Source organism: Natrix helvetica, assembly GCF_964273705.1.
Source record: "Natrix helvetica genome assembly, chromosome: 15".
In the NCBI taxonomy this organism is placed as follows: Eukaryota; Metazoa; Chordata; class Lepidosauria; order Squamata; family Natricidae; genus Natrix; species Natrix helvetica.
Genome location: NC_138565.1, coordinates 503,694 through 520,972, shown reverse-complemented (window position 1 = coordinate 520,972; position 17,279 = coordinate 503,694). Strand labels below are relative to the sequence as shown.

At 48.1% G+C, this 17,279-nt stretch overlaps 1 protein-coding gene across 2 annotated transcripts in view; it reads left to right on the top strand.

Moving 5' to 3' along the window:
• Window positions 1-17,279, top strand: part of ASS1 (argininosuccinate synthase 1) — a 39,345-nt gene that overhangs the window by 827 nt on the left and 21,239 nt on the right. For both annotated transcript variants that reach the window (XM_081967567.1, XM_081967568.1), the window contains exons 2-8: window positions 1,001-1,114; window positions 2,408-2,476; window positions 3,055-3,243; window positions 5,778-5,834; window positions 8,263-8,337; window positions 11,260-11,330; window positions 11,542-11,572. In XM_081967567.1, the coding sequence (XP_081823693.1) occupies window positions 1,007-1,114; window positions 2,408-2,476; window positions 3,055-3,243; window positions 5,778-5,834; window positions 8,263-8,337; window positions 11,260-11,330; window positions 11,542-11,572 (600 nt within the window). In that variant the 5' untranslated portion in view covers window positions 1,001-1,006. The remainder of the gene's footprint in view (window positions 1-1,000; window positions 1,115-2,407; window positions 2,477-3,054; window positions 3,244-5,777; window positions 5,835-8,262; window positions 8,338-11,259; window positions 11,331-11,541; window positions 11,573-17,279) is intronic.

Here is a 17,279-nt window from a genome sequence, read left to right as displayed (position 1 = left end):
CGGAATAAATAAATAAATTGCTCTTTTGTATAAAGGAACTGAAAGTACGAACTGGGGTTGCTTAAAGGAGCCAGTGGACAAATCTTTATTTTGGATGGTGCCCAGCTCTGCCAGCTCTGCTCTGTGCCTAGCTGGACCTCCTATTATTGAAAAAAAAAACATCTATGGGAAAAATAACACAACTTTTCCCACCCTGAATTGGGTCGGCTGTATATAATATAATCCATCTCTTCAATCAATTCTATCAAATCCGTTTAAGCAACTGAAGGCAGGACACGAAGCAACGGATGGAAACTTCTCAAGCAACCTAGAATTACGGAGAAATGTCCTGAGAGTTCAGTGGAACAGCTGCCCTCCAGATGTTCACTGGAGGTTTTCAAAAATAGACTGGACCACCATTTGACCAGGATGGGACAGGGTCTCCTGCTTGAGCAGGGGGTTGGACTAGAGGACCTCCAAGGTCCCTTCCAACTCTTGTTATTCTGTTAGGGGTGACGTGATAGCAGCCTTCCAACATTTGAGGCGCTGTCAGAGAGAAGAGAGGGTCAGCCTCTTCTCCAAAGCACCAAAGAAGGCAGGACACGAAGCAACGGAGGGAAATTAACCAAGGAGAGAGATCCATCCTAGAACTAAGGAGGGGTTTCCTGACAGTGAGAAGAATTACCCAGTTGAACTTCTCGTCTCCATCACTGGAGGTTTTTAAAGAAGAGACTGGACAGCCAGTTGTCCGGAATGGTAGGAGGTCTCCTGCTTGAGCAGGGGGTTGGACTAGGAGATCTCCAAGGTCCCTTCTAACATTCTGGTTGTTAAGTGAATCACGAGGTCGTTAAGAAAATCCAGTTCTGTCAGCTCTTCTTTTTAGCCTAGAAAAAAAGCATTTGGGTTTGAGAGACTTTTGAAGGTATCCAGAGTCTGCCTGTTAATGGCGTTGTTGGGATTTTCTTGAACTGTCCTTCGGGTGGGATATAAGCTCAATCGAGTATTATGATGATTATTACAGGCTCCCATGTCTCAGTCCAAAGGCCTTGTGGTTCTGGCCTACAGTGGCGGCTTGGATACGTCCTGCATCCTGGTTTGGCTGAGGGAACAAGGTTATGACGTCATCGCTTTCCTGGTGAGACAACTTTTCAAGGACTCTAAATCAGAGTTTTTCAAACTTGGGCTTCAACTCCCAGAATTCTCCGGCATGCTGGATGGGCCATTCTGGGAGTTGAAGTCCACCCATCTTAAAAGTTGCTAAGTGTAAGAATGACGGCAGAGGCTTGACTTTTGAACGTTGCCAAGGGAACTCAGGTAGAAATTCAACCGGTGTAAGTCTTGTCTCCTGGGCGGGTAAGAGGAGGAGGAGGACCATCCGCCCCAAACTGGAAGCCGGGATCTCAACTTCAGCCTTGTCTTTCAGGGGTCCAACGTGATCGGCTGGCCCCTAACTCCCCAACAGCAGGGCTGAGAAGGATGGGGTTTGACTTCCAGTCCAGCTGCTGGGTTGTGAGGGAGCAAAAGTAGTCTTGAATTAAATATAAATTTCATTTTAAAGGCTTGGGACCTTTTAAATGAACACACACACACACACACGAATCCAGGATCTGAGAATAAATATCGGGAATTAAAAAATGTGGCAAGCCACAAAGTTCCAAAAGAATTCCAAGAATGAAGAATCATTTAAAAAAAAAGTCCCCTTATTTACCAAGACAAAGTCCAGGCTGTCTTGTGATGAGTCCTTAGTCAAGAGAGAACTTGAGCCCTTTGGACTTCGGCTTGCCTCTTCTTATTTCTTATTTGGACTTAAAAAGAGTGGGGCTAGATGGCCCCTGGGTGCCCTTCCAGGGAAGCCAGTATTTTTCCCTTAGGAACTGCAGAGAACGCTGGAGGGAGGAGGCTTATAGGAAGAGCCGGGCATCTCTCTTCCACGTCCCTTTTCTCTTCCCTCCCCTCCCTCTCTTCCTTCCATCTCTCATTTCCAACTTCTTCCTTCCTTCCTCCCTCTCTCCCATCTCCATTTTTCCTTCCTTCCTTCCTTCATCCCTCTCTGCCATCTACAGTTCATTTTTCCTCCCTCCCTCCCTCCCTCTCTTCTCTCATTCCCATCTTCTTCCTTTCTTCTTTTCCTCCCTCTTTTTACTTCCTTCCTCCTTTCTTTCTCTTGCTATTTCTCCCTCTCCCCTTCCGTTCCTCCTCTTCGCTCTTCTCCTTCCCTTAATTTTTACCTCTCGGAGATGGCAAATGGGTATGCCCTTCCAGGATTTAGCAGACCCCTTTTCCAGAGTATGCTAAAATACCCCCAGATTAGGTTTAACTAAACCCCTTCATACAATTAAGGTCTTGGTGCCTTTGTTCCCTTAAAAACATAAAAAAAAAACAGATTTCCTTAATCTAGAAGGTATTTTCTATTCCACATATTTTCCAGGGCAACATTGGACAAGATGAAGACTTTGAGAAGGCGAGAATGAAAGCTCTTTCTTTGGGTGCCAAGAAAGTGAGTGATTAGTTTTGCCTGCTACATTTAGCCTTGGTTGGCTTAATCAGGGCTTGCTGAAAGAATAATGGTTAATAATGGTTAAAGCATACATATAGGGACGCGGTGGCTCAGTGGCTAAGATGCTGAGCTTGTCAATCAGAAAGTTTGGCAGTTCAAATCCCTAGCACCGTCTCACAGAGTGAGCTCCCATTACTTGTCCCAGCTTGTCAAGAGCATGTCCAAAATGCAAGTAGAAAAATAGGGACCACCTTTGGTGGGAAGGGAACAGCGTTCCATGCGCCTTCGGCATTTGGTCATGCCGGACACATGACCACGGAGACGTCTTTGGGCAGCGCTGGCTCTTCGGCTTTGAAAGAGAGATAAACACCGCCCCCTAGAGTCGGGAACGACCAGCACAGATGTGCGAGGGGAACCTTTACCTTGAAGCATACATGGACACCGATCCTCCTTCCAGAAGTTGTGGGGTGCTTCATGAGGGGAGGCTGGAGAGGCATTTGACTGGAATGGTGGGAGAGGGCTGGACTAGACGACCTCCAAGGTCCCTTCCAGCCCTATTATTATAATCTGTATTTCAGGTTTACATTGAAGACCTCCGCAGAGAATTTGTAGAGGAGTTTATTTGGCCAGCTGTCCAAGCGGGGGCTCTCTACGAAGATCGGTATCTCCTGGGCACGTCTTTGGCCCGGCCATGCATCGCCCAGAGGCAGATGGAAATCGCCTTGAGGGAGGAGGCCCAGTTTGTCTCTCATGGAGCTACAGGCAAGGTGGGCATGAGCCAGGAGGATGCTCCCGTGTGCTCTCTGAGCTCGCTTGCTTTCTCCCAGACGTTTCATGACCCAGACTAGGTAACATCATCAGTGCTAGAAGGGAGTGGGATGTAAGGCGGAGAAAGAGAAGAAGGAGAATTAATGTGAGACCTAGCACTGATGATGTTACCTAGTCTGGGTCATGAAACGTCTGGGAGAAAACCACCAAGCTCAGAGAGCACCGAGGGCTCCTCCTTTCAACCCTGAGCTACAAACTATTCCCCTTCGTTGGTGATGTTTTCAATTGTTCCCCTGTTAATCTTCCCCGTGGACTTTATTTCAATGACTTTTGGGGGCAAAACCATGCTGGGATCTGTACCGAGGGGAGAAGGCCTATCTATGTTTCTCGGAAGCTAGAACCAACATGTGCATGAAAAGAGATATTTGAGTTTCTGGCTTGAGCAAACTTAGCCAAGGTCTTGGGAAGTGATCTTGTTGGATTTTGTCCCTCTGAGCAATTCTGTATAATTGAAAGAAAAATAAGACGTCCTGTATCTGGACAGAACCTGTTGAAAATTACCTAAACTCAGTTTACCTGGACAGAATTTTCCTGGAGTAGCTGACAAGCTTAACTGCACAGGCAAAAACTGGGTTTAGTTGCTTTGAATGTCGCAAATTCCTGTTTAGCAACAAATGTTTATGTTCTCTCCATGCCTTACTCAATGGAGCGATGGGCAGAAGTGGTGATTCTATATTTTTTTTTTCTTTTCCTATTTTCTTTTTCTAGTACTATTTTGCCTGGAATTGTTTTTAATCTGATTCTAAAATTCTAATTAAAAACAAACCTGGCCGTTAAAATCGTTATTCCTGCTGTTGGAATAACAGTAAATTCACACACGATTGTAGTGTTTTTAAAAAGTGTATGGCCCACATTCGTCCACAAGAGGGCAGCAAAGACTTACTTTTAATCAAGGTTCCTTTTGCTCTGCTTCATCTTTCCAAATGTTGCTTCTTTAGCAGAATGGAAAGAGCCCAGAAGGGGCAGGAAAAAGATGGCAGAATCAGGTTTCCTAAAAGGAAAAGAGCTGATTTTGCTCCTGCACAGTTACAATGTGAGGACTTGGGAACTCTGGGGGGAGTTTGGTAAAATATTCTCTTTATTTATTTGTTTTTACCCCAACATCCTGAATTGATGGCAAGAGATTGGGAGTTCTAGTCCCGCCTTAGGCATGAAAAGTGGCTGGGTGACTTTGGACCTCTCCCTCCCTCCCTCCCTCTCCCTCTCTCTCTCAGATCAACCCACCTCACAGGTGGTTTTTATAGAGAGAGAAATTATCCAGCGATTCTGGTCAGCATCAGTTTAATTCATGTTAAGTGTTAAGATACAGTCTAGTCTTAAGCCAAAAAAATTGACTCTAGTTGAGGTCAGCTCTAGTTGAATTCAACTCAACTCGAGTTCAGTGTTTCCTAGAAGCAAAAGTCATATTGCAGCACGTTTAAGGCCACACGGAGTTGGATTCAACTCCGCTTGGCGTGGCCTTAAATGTACTAAAATCCCCCTTTCACCTTCGAAGAAACGTTCTCGCCTCCCACTTTCCCAGGACTAGAACTCTTCCGAAAGCTACAAGCCCTTTGAAACATTTTCGCATCCAAGTAAGCTTGGCTTGCAGGCAACTGGCTTGAGAGGCAACCGCCCCCTCCTCGTAATCCGAGATCCCAAAGCTTCCCGGTCCCTGATCCGCACTGCCAATTTCTGAAATGCTCTGGGCACCATCTGTGTGAGGCTCCGTGACTGAGAAGCAGATGGCAGAGGGAAGTTGGGTTGGTTAGATGTTGACTCCAGAACCTTCTGTCGCCGCCGCTTGGAGGTTCCTGCAAGCCACCATCATCTCGCTTGCTCCCTCAGCAGTCAGGTGGGTCTCAAGAAAGAGAGAAGGAGCTCTTCAACTGCATCTAGTTCTGATCACCACCCTACACAAACGTTGTGGAGACTTTCGGCCGTGATGGGCATACACTGTGGGCATACACATTGTCGCCAGACAATGAAGTTAACTAATGGCCTCCTGCAAACTCCACTCCCCTTTCGCTCCTCTTTTGTTTCCTCTGGGAGGGGCCATTCACAGTCCACCTGTGGGCTTAACTCCCAAGTCCACCCCTGTTCTTTAGCTCTTCCCTTCGTCTGGCCATTCTGCACATGCACACACTGGGAACAGGCTCCAGCTGTTCCTCTGCCCCACCGATGTCTGACTCTGAAGGCAGCTGATAACTGTCAGACGGCCCTGGCCCACTCTCTGCCTCCGACACAGAGCCCTCACCTGAGCCTTCCCCAGGCTCCAGGACTGGCCCATGTTCCTCCCCAACCTCCTCACTCTGTGACTCTTCTGCTAGCTCCACTGGCCGTTGGCATGGGCCACAACACAACCAGGTGATTCCAGCAGGGGAAATAAAAATGATGGACAGGTTCCCAACGAAAGCAATCACGAACCATTTCTGTTTGGCAAAAGCGCTGTGCCATTTTGCTGAATATCCTTTTACCGTCTTCTCCCTTTTAGGGCAACGATCAGATTCGGTTTGAGCTCACCTACTACGCACTCTCTCCTAAGATTAAGGTAAGGCTCGTTTTTTGTGCTACCCGACACACCATGTTTCATTCAGTCCCCTTCGGTCACACCAAACTCCCCCCATCCCACTGGCAGCTTTGAGGCGGCTGCAACCAGCCCTGGGACTTATTTATTTATTTTATGTATTTAGTTTGCCAAACATGCACAAGATGGCAGGTATGAACATGGACATGAACAAAGGAAATGAGTTCAAATAAATGGGGAGAGTAGGGCAGGGACAGAAGGCACGCTGGTGGGCTTATGCCTGCCCACGTTACGGACCTCTTCGGAATGGGGCGAGGTCCACGGTTGACAGTTTGAGGTTGAAGCTGTGGGGGGTTTGAGGATGTAACAACGGGGTCAGGTAGAGCATTCCAGGCGTTGACCGCTCTGTGGCTGAAGTCGTATTTTCTGCCATCGAGTTTGGAGTGGTTGACCTTCAGTTTGTATCTTTTGTTTGCTCGTGTGTTATTGAGGTTGAAGCTGAAGTAGTTGTTGACAGGTAGGACGTTGTAGCAGACAATTTTGTGTACTACGCCTAGGTCAGAAAGTAGGTGGCGTAGGTCCAGATTGACCAAGCCCAACATTTCGTGCCTGGTGGCGTAAGGGATTCTGTTGTGAGCAGAGGAGTGGAGGACTCTTCTTGTGAAATACCTCTGGATCCGCTCGATCGTATTAAGGCCCAATATACAGTGTGGATTCCAGGCAGACGAGCTGCATTCGAGGATTGGTCTGGCAAAGGTTTTGTATGTCCTAGCTTGCAGTACAATGTTACCAGAGCAGAAACTTCACAAAATTAGGGTAACAACTCTTAATGCCTTTTTGGTGATGCTGTTACATTGGGCTCTGGGGCTTAGATCGTTTGAGATGAATCCTCCTGGGTTACGCACCACATACCCCCACTCGAATGTTAAAGTTTATTCTTCCTTTTCTGGAATTGGTGTTTGGATGAAGTCGGGAGCATTTCAAAGCGAGAAGCCGCCCAGGCCTTTAAATCCCCACTTTAATCTCTCCGAAGGGAACAAAGGTGATTCTAAACCTTTTGCAAAGTTCTTTTCCATCCTGCCCAGGGCAAAATTCAGTGGAAACTGAACCCTTTAATTGACCTAGGAAGGGTCAATTAAAACATCAGAGTGACTTAAGTAAAAGTTAGAATGTCTTTTGATCGTTTGTTAGCTAGCGGTTGCTATTTTTGAAATTATTGTGTGTTTTTTTTAAATGAATTCAGATCGAAATATTTTTAATTCCTGGGATGGAACTGGACAAGGTTTTGTCCTCCATTTGGGATTTTTGCAAGTGTTTTTATGAGCTTCGGTCCCACTCCAATCACTGCAGCTTAGGAAGACAATGTAGAAGGAGGCGGAACATACAAAGAAATATAATATAAATGTGAATTAATTGAGCTACGTGTTCCAAAAACTCTTGCGTCTGTAACCTTTTACCTGTCAAAACAGTGCAGGGCAGGGCAAAACTTTCTGAGCTAAGGGACTTCAGATGGTCTAACTTACAGAATGCACCCAAAAATCTGGGACCGGAGGAATCGACATTTTGCAAATTGTATTAAACATTTTACGATATCCAAAGAAATGGGGAGCATTTTATGACCTTGTGCAAAAGGTCATGCAAGCATTTCCTGTGTTTGACTGTGCTGGACACTTTAACCAGATCCATCTCTGAACATCTAGGAATAGAGAACATAGAATGATAAGAGTTGGGAGGGACCTTGGAGGTCTTCTAGTCTGACCCCCCTGCTCGAGCAGGAGACCCTATGCCATTCTGGACAAAGGGTTGCCCTGTCTCTCAGTTTTCATATTTGTAAGCGTTTTCCCATAAGAAGCTCTGCCACCGTTGAAGGCTTTTGAGGAACCTGGTAAGGAAATCTCTCTCAATCTATTCCCCTTCAGTTCATCGGCTGCCTGTTACGGATTCATAATAATACTATAATTAAATACATCCAAATGAAACCAAGTCACTGCAATCTATACTTTCCATCCTCCCTCCTTCCATCCTTCCTTCTTTTGCCTGACTTCTTTCTTCCCTCCCTCCCTCCTTCCTTTTTCCTGACTTCAACTTTCAATCCTTCCTTCCTTTCTTCCTTCTTTCCTTCTTTCCTTCCTTCCTTCCTTCCTTCCTTCTTTGCCTGACTTCATCTTTCAACCCTTCCTTACTTTCTTCATCTTCGAATCTCCTTCATTCCTTCTCTCATCTTTTTTCCTCCCCCCCTTCTTTCCTTCCTCTTCTTCCAATCTCCTTCCTCCTTCCCTTCTTCAATTAATCCCTCCCTCCCTCTCTCCCTCTCTCCTTCCTCAATGTTCAAAACCAGCCGTGACCCTTAAAGAGCAGAGCCGACAGTTCCTTCCTTCCTGGCCTAATGCTTTTCCCGCTGCACCAAACTGGTTTTTGGTCATGACCGACTTTATTTCCATGGCATCTGCAGATCCTGGCACCATGGAGGATCCCCGAATTCTACACCAGCTTCCGAGGACGGAGCGACCTCATGGAGTATGCGAAGGTACCAGAATTTTAATCCTTTCTTCTTCCCCCCCCCCCAACCCCATGCTTTCTGGTTCCACCCTTTCTTCCTAAGAGCACAAGCTGGTAGCCATCCTCCCTATTTCCTAGAATCCTTCTTTGCATTTGATGGTTGGCTTTCTAAGTAGTCCTTGGCTTATGACTGGCCATTTAGCGACCGTTCAGAGTTACAATAAACACTCCTTCCTCCCTCCCTCCGTCCCTCTCATATACTTCCTTCCTTCCAACCTTCCTTCCTTCCTTCCTTCCTTCTCTCCCTCATATTCTTCCTTCCTTTCCTCCTTCCCTTATTTTTCTCTCCCTCTCCTTCCTCCCTTCCTTTCATCCTCCTCCCCTTCTTTTCCTTCCTTCCTTCCTTCCTTGCCCCCCCTCCTCCTCTCCAGGACCAGTCAGAATAAATCAGATGAGGAGGTTTGCATCACTCCCTCACCAGGGGCCCTTTTTCTTCTCCATGGACGTTTGACAACTGTGTTCAATCAATCAAAAGAAAAGAAACGTTTTGTGTACAAACCAGAAAATTGCTCAAAGTCCCATGTATCTTTCTATCTCTCTCTCTCTCTCTCTCTCCCTCCCTACCTATATATCTATTTTTTTTCTTGCTATCTAAAAGAGAGCAAATGATTCCCAAGGTCCTGAAATGGGAAGTTGGGCGTAGGAGGAAAAAAAAAAAACAGAAACAAAAAACCAGCATCCACCCGGCAGGCTTTTTGCTTTTCATTGATTTATTTTGCATTTGCAAATATTTGCAAACATGCCCATCCAGGCACCCTGAACTTCAAAAACACGTGTATTTCGGGGTTGCTGGTTTTTCCCCCCACACTTTATTTTTCCTGCCATCTGTTATTTGGTGCCTCGAGGGGAAATTTACAAGAGTCCTCCATATGTTGCCAAACAAATTGTCAAGTAGGCGAGTTGTTAAGACAGGGGCGGACGCGTGTTTTTAATTAGGACGCTTATTATATGGGAAAAAGGAGCGTGGTCTGATTTTCTTTTTCTTTCTTTCTTTCTTTTCTCCTCCCTCTTTTATTCCGGGCTCTCCCTGTCGTTCCTGCAAAAGCTTTAAGGAAAGGAGTAAAGCAATTAAGAGGACTTGGGGAGACATTTCAATGCTTGTGTTTGCGTGAGTGAGGGACCCTTAATGGGAAAAACACACTCGCCCTCCATTCAGTGGCCAAATATTGTTTCGGGATTCTAAGGAGCAGCTGAGGATTTTGCAGGGATGTTTCCCCACCCCCCTCTTTCTTTCAACCCTGCTTCCCCCAACCTTGTGTTGGCAGGCGTTGGAGTTGCAATTTACAACAGTTGCAAGCAGGATTGTCCTCTCAAGGATCGGAACACACGGAAGCCCAGATGTACATTTTCCCACCCGGTTGTATTGTATTGTATTATTATTTCATTTTTCTTACTTTATTTTCTCCAATGGCCTAGGAAGCAGGAGAAGGTCTGAAACGTGGACCCCGATTTTTGTGTTGAGTCTTTTTACACAATAACTACTACTACTACTACTACTACTACTACTACTACTACTACTTCCTCCTCCTCCGCCTCTTCCTCTGCTGGTTTGTTTCTTGCAATTAATATGCTTTCCTCATTGCGTGTTGACTTAGTCATAAACATTTCCTGCCAATTTTATAATCCTCATGATGGGAGTGATAATTTTTGAGTTGCCATCCCTAATCATATCAGTCAGGATGTCTCAATCACAGGCAACTTGAAAATGGCATGCTGGGAATTCTGAGAGTCCACCCCCCCTCCTAAAGCAGGCTGGCTGGGGGATTCTGGGAGTCGAAGCCCACCCATCTTCAAGGGATCCAGGTTGAGATACCCCCAGCGAGAAGAACGCCTCCTCCTACAAACCAGAAGAAACTTTGCAGTGTGCTTCCGACCGGGACTTTGTCGGACGGGAGGTGTCACCTCCAGGGTGGGCCCAGGGAAGTGGCGGAGGGTTGGCCTCCCCAGACCGCCTGCCTGCATAGCTCAGGGCAGCCCACTCGGGAGAAACAAAGGAGACCTTTAATGGACCCATAAGCCCTTCAAAGCCAACCAAAAAAAGAGCAACTGGGCCGGTGGAAGTGAGAATGGCTCCCGTTCCCCTCCGGGCACCACGGTGCGTGGACAGCTGCTCGGTGGGTGCCAAGCCCACTGTGGCAAAAGGGCCCCGTCAAGGCATCCCACAATGGTGCCTTCAAGGAAGGAGATTCTCCCAGGTGGGCACCATCCCCGTGAAACGTTTGAGGCCAGGGTGAGGCTCGCTGAGCGACGGCTTGCACGGGGTAAAACCCGTCGTGAAATCTGGATGGAGCCCTTGAAGCGCTTGGCTTTCCTTTAGCAAACCCCGAGAATGCCCCGCTGTTCCTCTTGCTTGACAAGCCTCTCCATGGCGTTTGTCGCTGCTGCTACTCCTGCTAATTTCTGCGCCTGGTGCTTAGTTCTTTCACAGACCATTTCCCTTGGAGAAACAACTCCAGCTAATTGACTGGTGGAGTGACCTTGTAAGAGATCTTGGGTTTACGACGGTCTCTGCAGGAGAGGCGGGGGGGGGGGGGAGGAAGGAAGGAAGGAAGTGGAAGGGAGGACAAGGTGGGTGTGGGAAGGATCACCGATGCCTGCGCTTGAAGGAAACAGGCAGGGATGGAACCAAAAGTACAGGTAGATGACGATGGTTTTTTCTTCTTTTCCTTCTTCTCCTCCTCCTCCTCCTCCTCCTCCTCCTTCTTCCTCCCCCTCTTCCTCCCCCTCCTCATCCCCCCTTCTTTTTCTCCCTTCAGGTACTTCCAATAGGTTGACTCCCCCCTCCCCGCTCTTCTTTGTGGCAGTTCTCAAATATTGCAAGACCTGCTATCCTGCCAACCTTAGTCCTCCTTCTCATCCAATTTCACGCAATCCCTCTGTGTCGTTTCAGGATCATGGAATTCCAGTTCCAGTCACACCGTCTAATCCTTGGAGTATGGATGAAAACCTTATGCACATCAGGTGAGGGGCAGGGAGAACCCTTGTAGGGTTGAGACACACCCCGTGTTTAGCCCATTGGTGGGAGAGTCAGCTGCCATTGAGACTTTTCCAGCTGAGAATGGCCTGCCCCATTCCCCCATCCCATGTTCTCCTTACGCTAATGACTCAATGATATGTTCCTTCCCTCCCTCCTCCTCCTCCTCCTTCCTGCTTGGATCTTCGTCCTCCGAAGCTATGAAGGTGGAATTCTGGAGAACCCTAAGGTAAGAGGACCAGAGGTGGCTTGGAGAAACATCTTCTCCAGGCCTATCAGGGTTGTCTTTACCGTGGTTTAATAAAGAAACCCCAGTGGGCCAATCTTGCATCATGTGAGAAGGCTACCCAGATGTTGACCTTGGTGTGATTAAGCCAAACCCAACTGAAAACAACAATCTTAGTGAAGATAAACCAACAATTTAAGTTGGGGGTCACGAAACATAAATGTTGTTAAAAGTCACCTTGCTAATAATCAACAAAGGGATAACATCAAGATCACGAGAAGTTATGATGCAGGCAGTCCTCAACCTACGACCACAATTAGCCCAACACTTACGTTGCTAAGTGTGACATTTGTTAAGTGAGTTTTGCCCCATTTTGCGATCTTTCTTGCCACAGTCGCTAAACGAATCTCTGTAGTTGTTAAATTAGTAACACGGTTGTGAAGTGGAATCTGGCTTCCAGGTTGACTTGGCTTGTCAGAAGGTCGCCAAAGGGGACACTGTGACTGTCATAAGTGTGAGCCTGTAAGAAAGTTCTTCAGAGGTTGCAAGGAACGGCTGGCATTCAAAACAAACTTGGGGTAAAATCAGATCCCCCCCCCTAGTATTGAAGGCCAGAGGGCGAAAGCTCCATCCCCCTGGCTCCGTGATGATTGTCCTTGTAGAGCTGGAGTCCAAAGGAGGTGGACCTCCAAGTGTTACCAGAATGAAGAATGTCCGTCCAGAATTTAACCCTTGGCCCAACTTTTTCCTTGGCTATCAACCTTCTGTTGAGCGCAGAATTGGATCCGTGGCTTCAAGGCAGAACCTGGGTTAATTTGGTAACCCAGGGGCGGCTGGTTGTGTGAAGGTATCCAGGTTTCCTTGGGCAGAGTGGGAGGATGGTGCCCCACTCATTTTCCTTACTGTGTGCCAACTGGGTGCTGTTTTTTTCATTTGACGTCTTAATGGGCCAGGAGGGTTGTGCTGCCTGCTGGCTGCGTCTTTCTTCTCCCACTCTATGCTTCCCTGGAGTCTCCCTTCCAGGAGATCTACTTAAACCATCCATCAACACTAATTAGACCATCAGACACCAAGGTTGCGGGCAGGCAGGCAGGTCGGGAGAAGCGAATTCGAGAAAACGTTTCCTCCGCCCGTGTCTCTTGGTGGCTTCCTGGGAGAGATGGATGGGCCCAAAGCCACCCAAGGAAATTCTGAGCCCAGAGTTGGCCTTCTGGTTGTCATCCATACATTCGCCTTGACTTTGAAAGTGACTCCATTCCAGCCGTCTGGTTGAAACGTCCTGAGCTCCTGAGCTCAGCTGACTTCTTCCCCCTGGGCTTGGAGAGTTTGGTCTCCAAGGGGGAAGGCTGTGGGGAGGGGGCAGGGGGGCTGAGGGGGGGGGGTGAAGATCAGCATCTTGTCATGTCCCAGAAGGAGATGCTCTGACTCGGAGGTCCAATATCATTCTCCTCCAGAAAGGATATTCGATTAGAGGCTATATTGACCTGTTGATTCTCCTTATCCTTCCTTCCTTCCTTCCTTCCTTCCTTCCTTCCTTCCTTCCTTCCTTCCTTCCTTCCTTCCTTCCTTTCCTTCCTTCCTTCCTTCCTTCCTTCCTTTTCTTCCTTTTCTTCCTTTCCTTCCTTCCTCTTCAAATCTCCTTTATTACTTCTCTCATCTTTCTCTTCCTCCCTCCCTCCTTCCCTCCTTCCCTTCTTTCATTCCTTCCTTCTCTCTACCCCCTCTCTCCTTCCTTCCCTTCTCCTTTGAAAAGGCCCTTTCCCCTGCAATTGTCTCCCCCAGCCATGTCCCCCTGCCCCAAGATTTCTCCCAAGGTGGGAAAACTGCTTCTCGGCTGCCCCAGGTCGTCCCCCAAATCTTCCCCCCTCCTCCCTCCCCTCTCCCTCGGCGCACCCTCCCCACGAGAGTCCTGCCAGTCAAGGGATTTGAAAACAGATGGTTGAGCTATTTTCTGCCTCTGTGAGGCCTGATTGAGGAGCAATGAGGCAGCTAATGTCGAGAAAGAGAGAAATTTACTTGCTTTAACTTCATCTGGGCAGCCTGAAAGGGCTTCATTCAGTCCCAGCCACAACAATATCAACCTGGATGAATAAACCATTTGCAGCATTGATAGCTGTGCATCATAGTTTAATTCATGGACCATTTACTTCCAATTTCCCCCCCCCCCCCCCTCGGCCCCTATTCTTCCCTCCAGTCCCACCCCCTCATTCCTCTCCCCTTCGCCCATCGCCCCTCTAAAGATGATTTTGCAATCCCTGTCGCCTGGGATAAATGGAAGGCATTGATACCCCATTGGAAAACCATTTGGATTCACCTTTATTGGGGGCGGGGGAAGAATAGCCCCCCTCCCCGAGTTAGCAACAGAGATTATTCTTAATGTTTGAAAAGTTAGTTTAGTGAGCCGTTGGTTGGGACACCTGCAGACATACCTGGCTTTGCTTTTAGGTATTCTCTAACCTAAAAAAGGGACGCGGGGGCTCAGTGGCTAAGACGCTGAGCTTGTCAATCAGAAAGGTCGGCAGTTGGGCAGTTTGAATCCGTAGCTCTGCGTAACGGAGTGAGCTCCCTTTCCTTGTCCCAGCTCCTGCCAACCTAGCAGTTTGAAAGCACGTTAAAAAATGCAGGTAGAAAAACAGGGACCGCCTTTGGTGGGAAGGGAACAGCGCTCCGTGCGCCTTCACCATTGAGTCATGCCGGCCATGGAGATGGCACATGACCTCGGAGAGCTGTTCGGACAGCGCTGGGTCTTTGGCTTTGAATCGGAGATGAGTACTGCCCCCTAGAGTCGGGAATGACTGGCACATATGTCCGAGGGGAACCTTTACCTTTTAAGTCAAGGACTGCCTGCATTCCTAAATTTGAGAGAGGGTCGTGTCCCTGCAGGACTGCAGCCAAGAAAAATGAAAAGCCGGAGATGCAAAATTTGAAATCGGTAGTCCGTGGAGGTGGCCGTCCTCCCTGCGTGAGTTTTGGGGCTCCCTGTGTTTGCGGGTTGTTAAACAACGGAAACATCCCTGAGACACGGCCCTGCCTTTCCCCCTTTTCCTTTTGCATGAAGGATATAGTTAAGGAGAAAGAAAAACGGAATGAGAAAGTGGGGGGTGGAATCTAATCTCTTCTGGCTTCTATGAGGTCGTGCAACCTCCCATCTCTCATTTTCTGAGTGGGTGCATCTTATCTCCGTGTTCCTACCTTTGCGTTTTGTACAGATTCACTCAGCGTGGCTAATGCCTTGGGAGGCTGGATTCCTATGGAAATCAGTGGCCTGCCCACTTAGCAACAGGCCCCGCTCACAAGCCGTGGCTTGCTCTGGCCCGCCGTTTGCTGAATCAACGGGGTGACGGGCTTTAGGCCACCAATCATGGTTTGCAAGCCACGGTTCCAATTGCATTAGGGCTTCGGGGGCTCGGTGGATGGAGCCACCATGCAAAGTGGGACGTGTTACAGTTGCATTTCATGGAACATAGAGTAGTAGCGTTGGAACAAGGGACCTTGGAGGTCTTCTAGTCCAACCCCTTGCTCAAGGCCTCAGCATCATCCCAGAAAAGCGATTGTCCAATATTTCCTTGAAAACCTCCAGTAATGGCGCATCCACAACTCCAGGACTCTTCCGTTGATTTAATGAAGAGAAGGACCAGGGGGGACATGACAGCAGTCTTCCAATATCTCAGGGGCCGCCCCAAAGAAGAGGGAGTCACGCTGTTTCCCAAAGCACCTGAGGGTAGAACAAGAAGCAATGGGTGGAAACTAATCAAGGGGAGAAGCAACTTGGAACTGAGGAGAAACTTCCTGACAGTTAGAACAATTAATCAGTGGAACAGAAGTTGCCTCCAGAAGTTGTGGGTGCTCAAACACTGGGAGTTTTTAAGAAGAGGCTGGACAATGATTTGTCTGGGATGTGATAGGGTCTCCTGCTTGAGCAGGGGGTTGGACTAGAAGACCTCCGAGGTCCCTTCCGATGCTGTTATTCTGTTGTTCAGTGGTGGGCTTGTGAAACGACTTGCATTGATCACATTTTGATGTACGATGCAAGGAGAAGTGAGGGGAAGTGAGAAGCAAATTGTCCCCTCAGCTAATCTCCAATTTCCGTGACCCATTTTGTCCGCCGTTTGGGGGGGGGGAAGACCAGGTGTTGGAACAGGAGGGACCGTCCTTCTGGGTTTTGGTTAACGGCCGAGACGTTGCGCCTTCTCATCCCGATTGAGGGAAATTGATCTGCATGGTTTAAATAATTAAGTTGCTGTCCCACCAACTGGGTTCTCCTTGCGTTCTCCTCCCATCTGTTCTCGGGGCCTGTTGGATGAGATAAATGCCTGAGTTGGACATCAGCCAGCGAGCTTTCTAAGGGGAGCCTCCTTCTTCTTCTTCTTCTTCTTCTTCTTCTTCTTCTTCTTCTTCTTCTTCTTCTTCTTCTTCTTCTTCTTCGGTGATGTCAGGTGGATGGTGGTTCCAGCGGGAAGCACATTCGATGTTGGGTCATGCTTGCGTTGGACGTTTTCCTCTAAGAAGCTCCATCTTTCTTTCTTTTTATAGGAGCCAGTCAATGGTTGCTCTTGATGTAGCAATGATGCTTTCCTTCCTCCCACCCTTCCTTCCTCCCTTCCTTCCTTCCTCTTTTCCTCCCTCCCTCCCTCCCTCTCTCATTTGGAGTAAGATCTGAGCTGCAAAATCTCTTGGCTGACCACTTCCTTTCCTTCCTCATTTCCCTTTTAATTTCATAGCCTGTTAACTTTCTTACTTCGTTCTTCTTTCTTTTCTTCTTTCACCCTTTTCTTCTCCTTCCCTTCCCTCCCTTTCCCTAAGCATATTATTTTCCTCCCCCTTCAGTTCCCTTCGCCTTCCATAACCATATTATTCCTTCCTTCCTTCCTTCCTTCCTTCCTTCCTTCCTTCCTTCCTTCCTTCCTTCCTTCTTTCCTTCCTTCCTTCCTTCTTTCCTTCCTTCTTTCCTTCTTTCCTTCCTTACCCCCCCCTCAGGTTCCCTTTGCCTTCCCTAAGCATATTATTTCCCTCCCTCCCTCCCACCCTCCCTTCTTGTTCGCCCTCCTTCACCATCTTTCAATCCTCCCTCCCTCCCTCCCCCCCCCCCCTTGAGGTGGAGAAACCCTGAGCTAATCCATAATGGCTGGTTCTGGGCAATACAATGCAGGTCTAGTCCTTAAGTTACAACCATTCCTTCAGTGGCCATTTGACGTTACCAAGGGCACTGAAAAAAGCAACTTTCCAGCCGGATTGAAGTTCAGACCCCCCGCAGCTTGGACAGAAGACCCCCTTACCCACCCTAGCCAGTGTTGCCCTTAGTTGAATATGAGATGGTGCCATTCATTTTCGGAGTTTTCCTCCCCCTCACCCCTTCCCTTCTTCTTCTTCTTCTCCCCCTCCCCACTCGGAAGGAAATGGGTACCTCAACTCCAACCCCCTCCCCCCCTTTTTTCCCCTTCTCTTGCATGCCTCCAAAGGTGGACATTTCTCCAAAGTGCTTGAGGCATGCCGTAATTATGGGGACGGAGAGGGGGGGGTGTTTGGGTGCACCCCCCCTCCCCCGCCCTGATCTGGCAGCCCTGCGCTCTAAAATCTGGCGGAAAAAGAGCAGGTGGGGGGGGGGGGAAGAGAAGCAAATATATTTATCCATAAAGGTTGATGTGTTCTCAAAATGAGGTTTTGGTTTTTTTTCTGCTTTTGCTTTTTCTATCTCCCCCCCCCCCCCCCC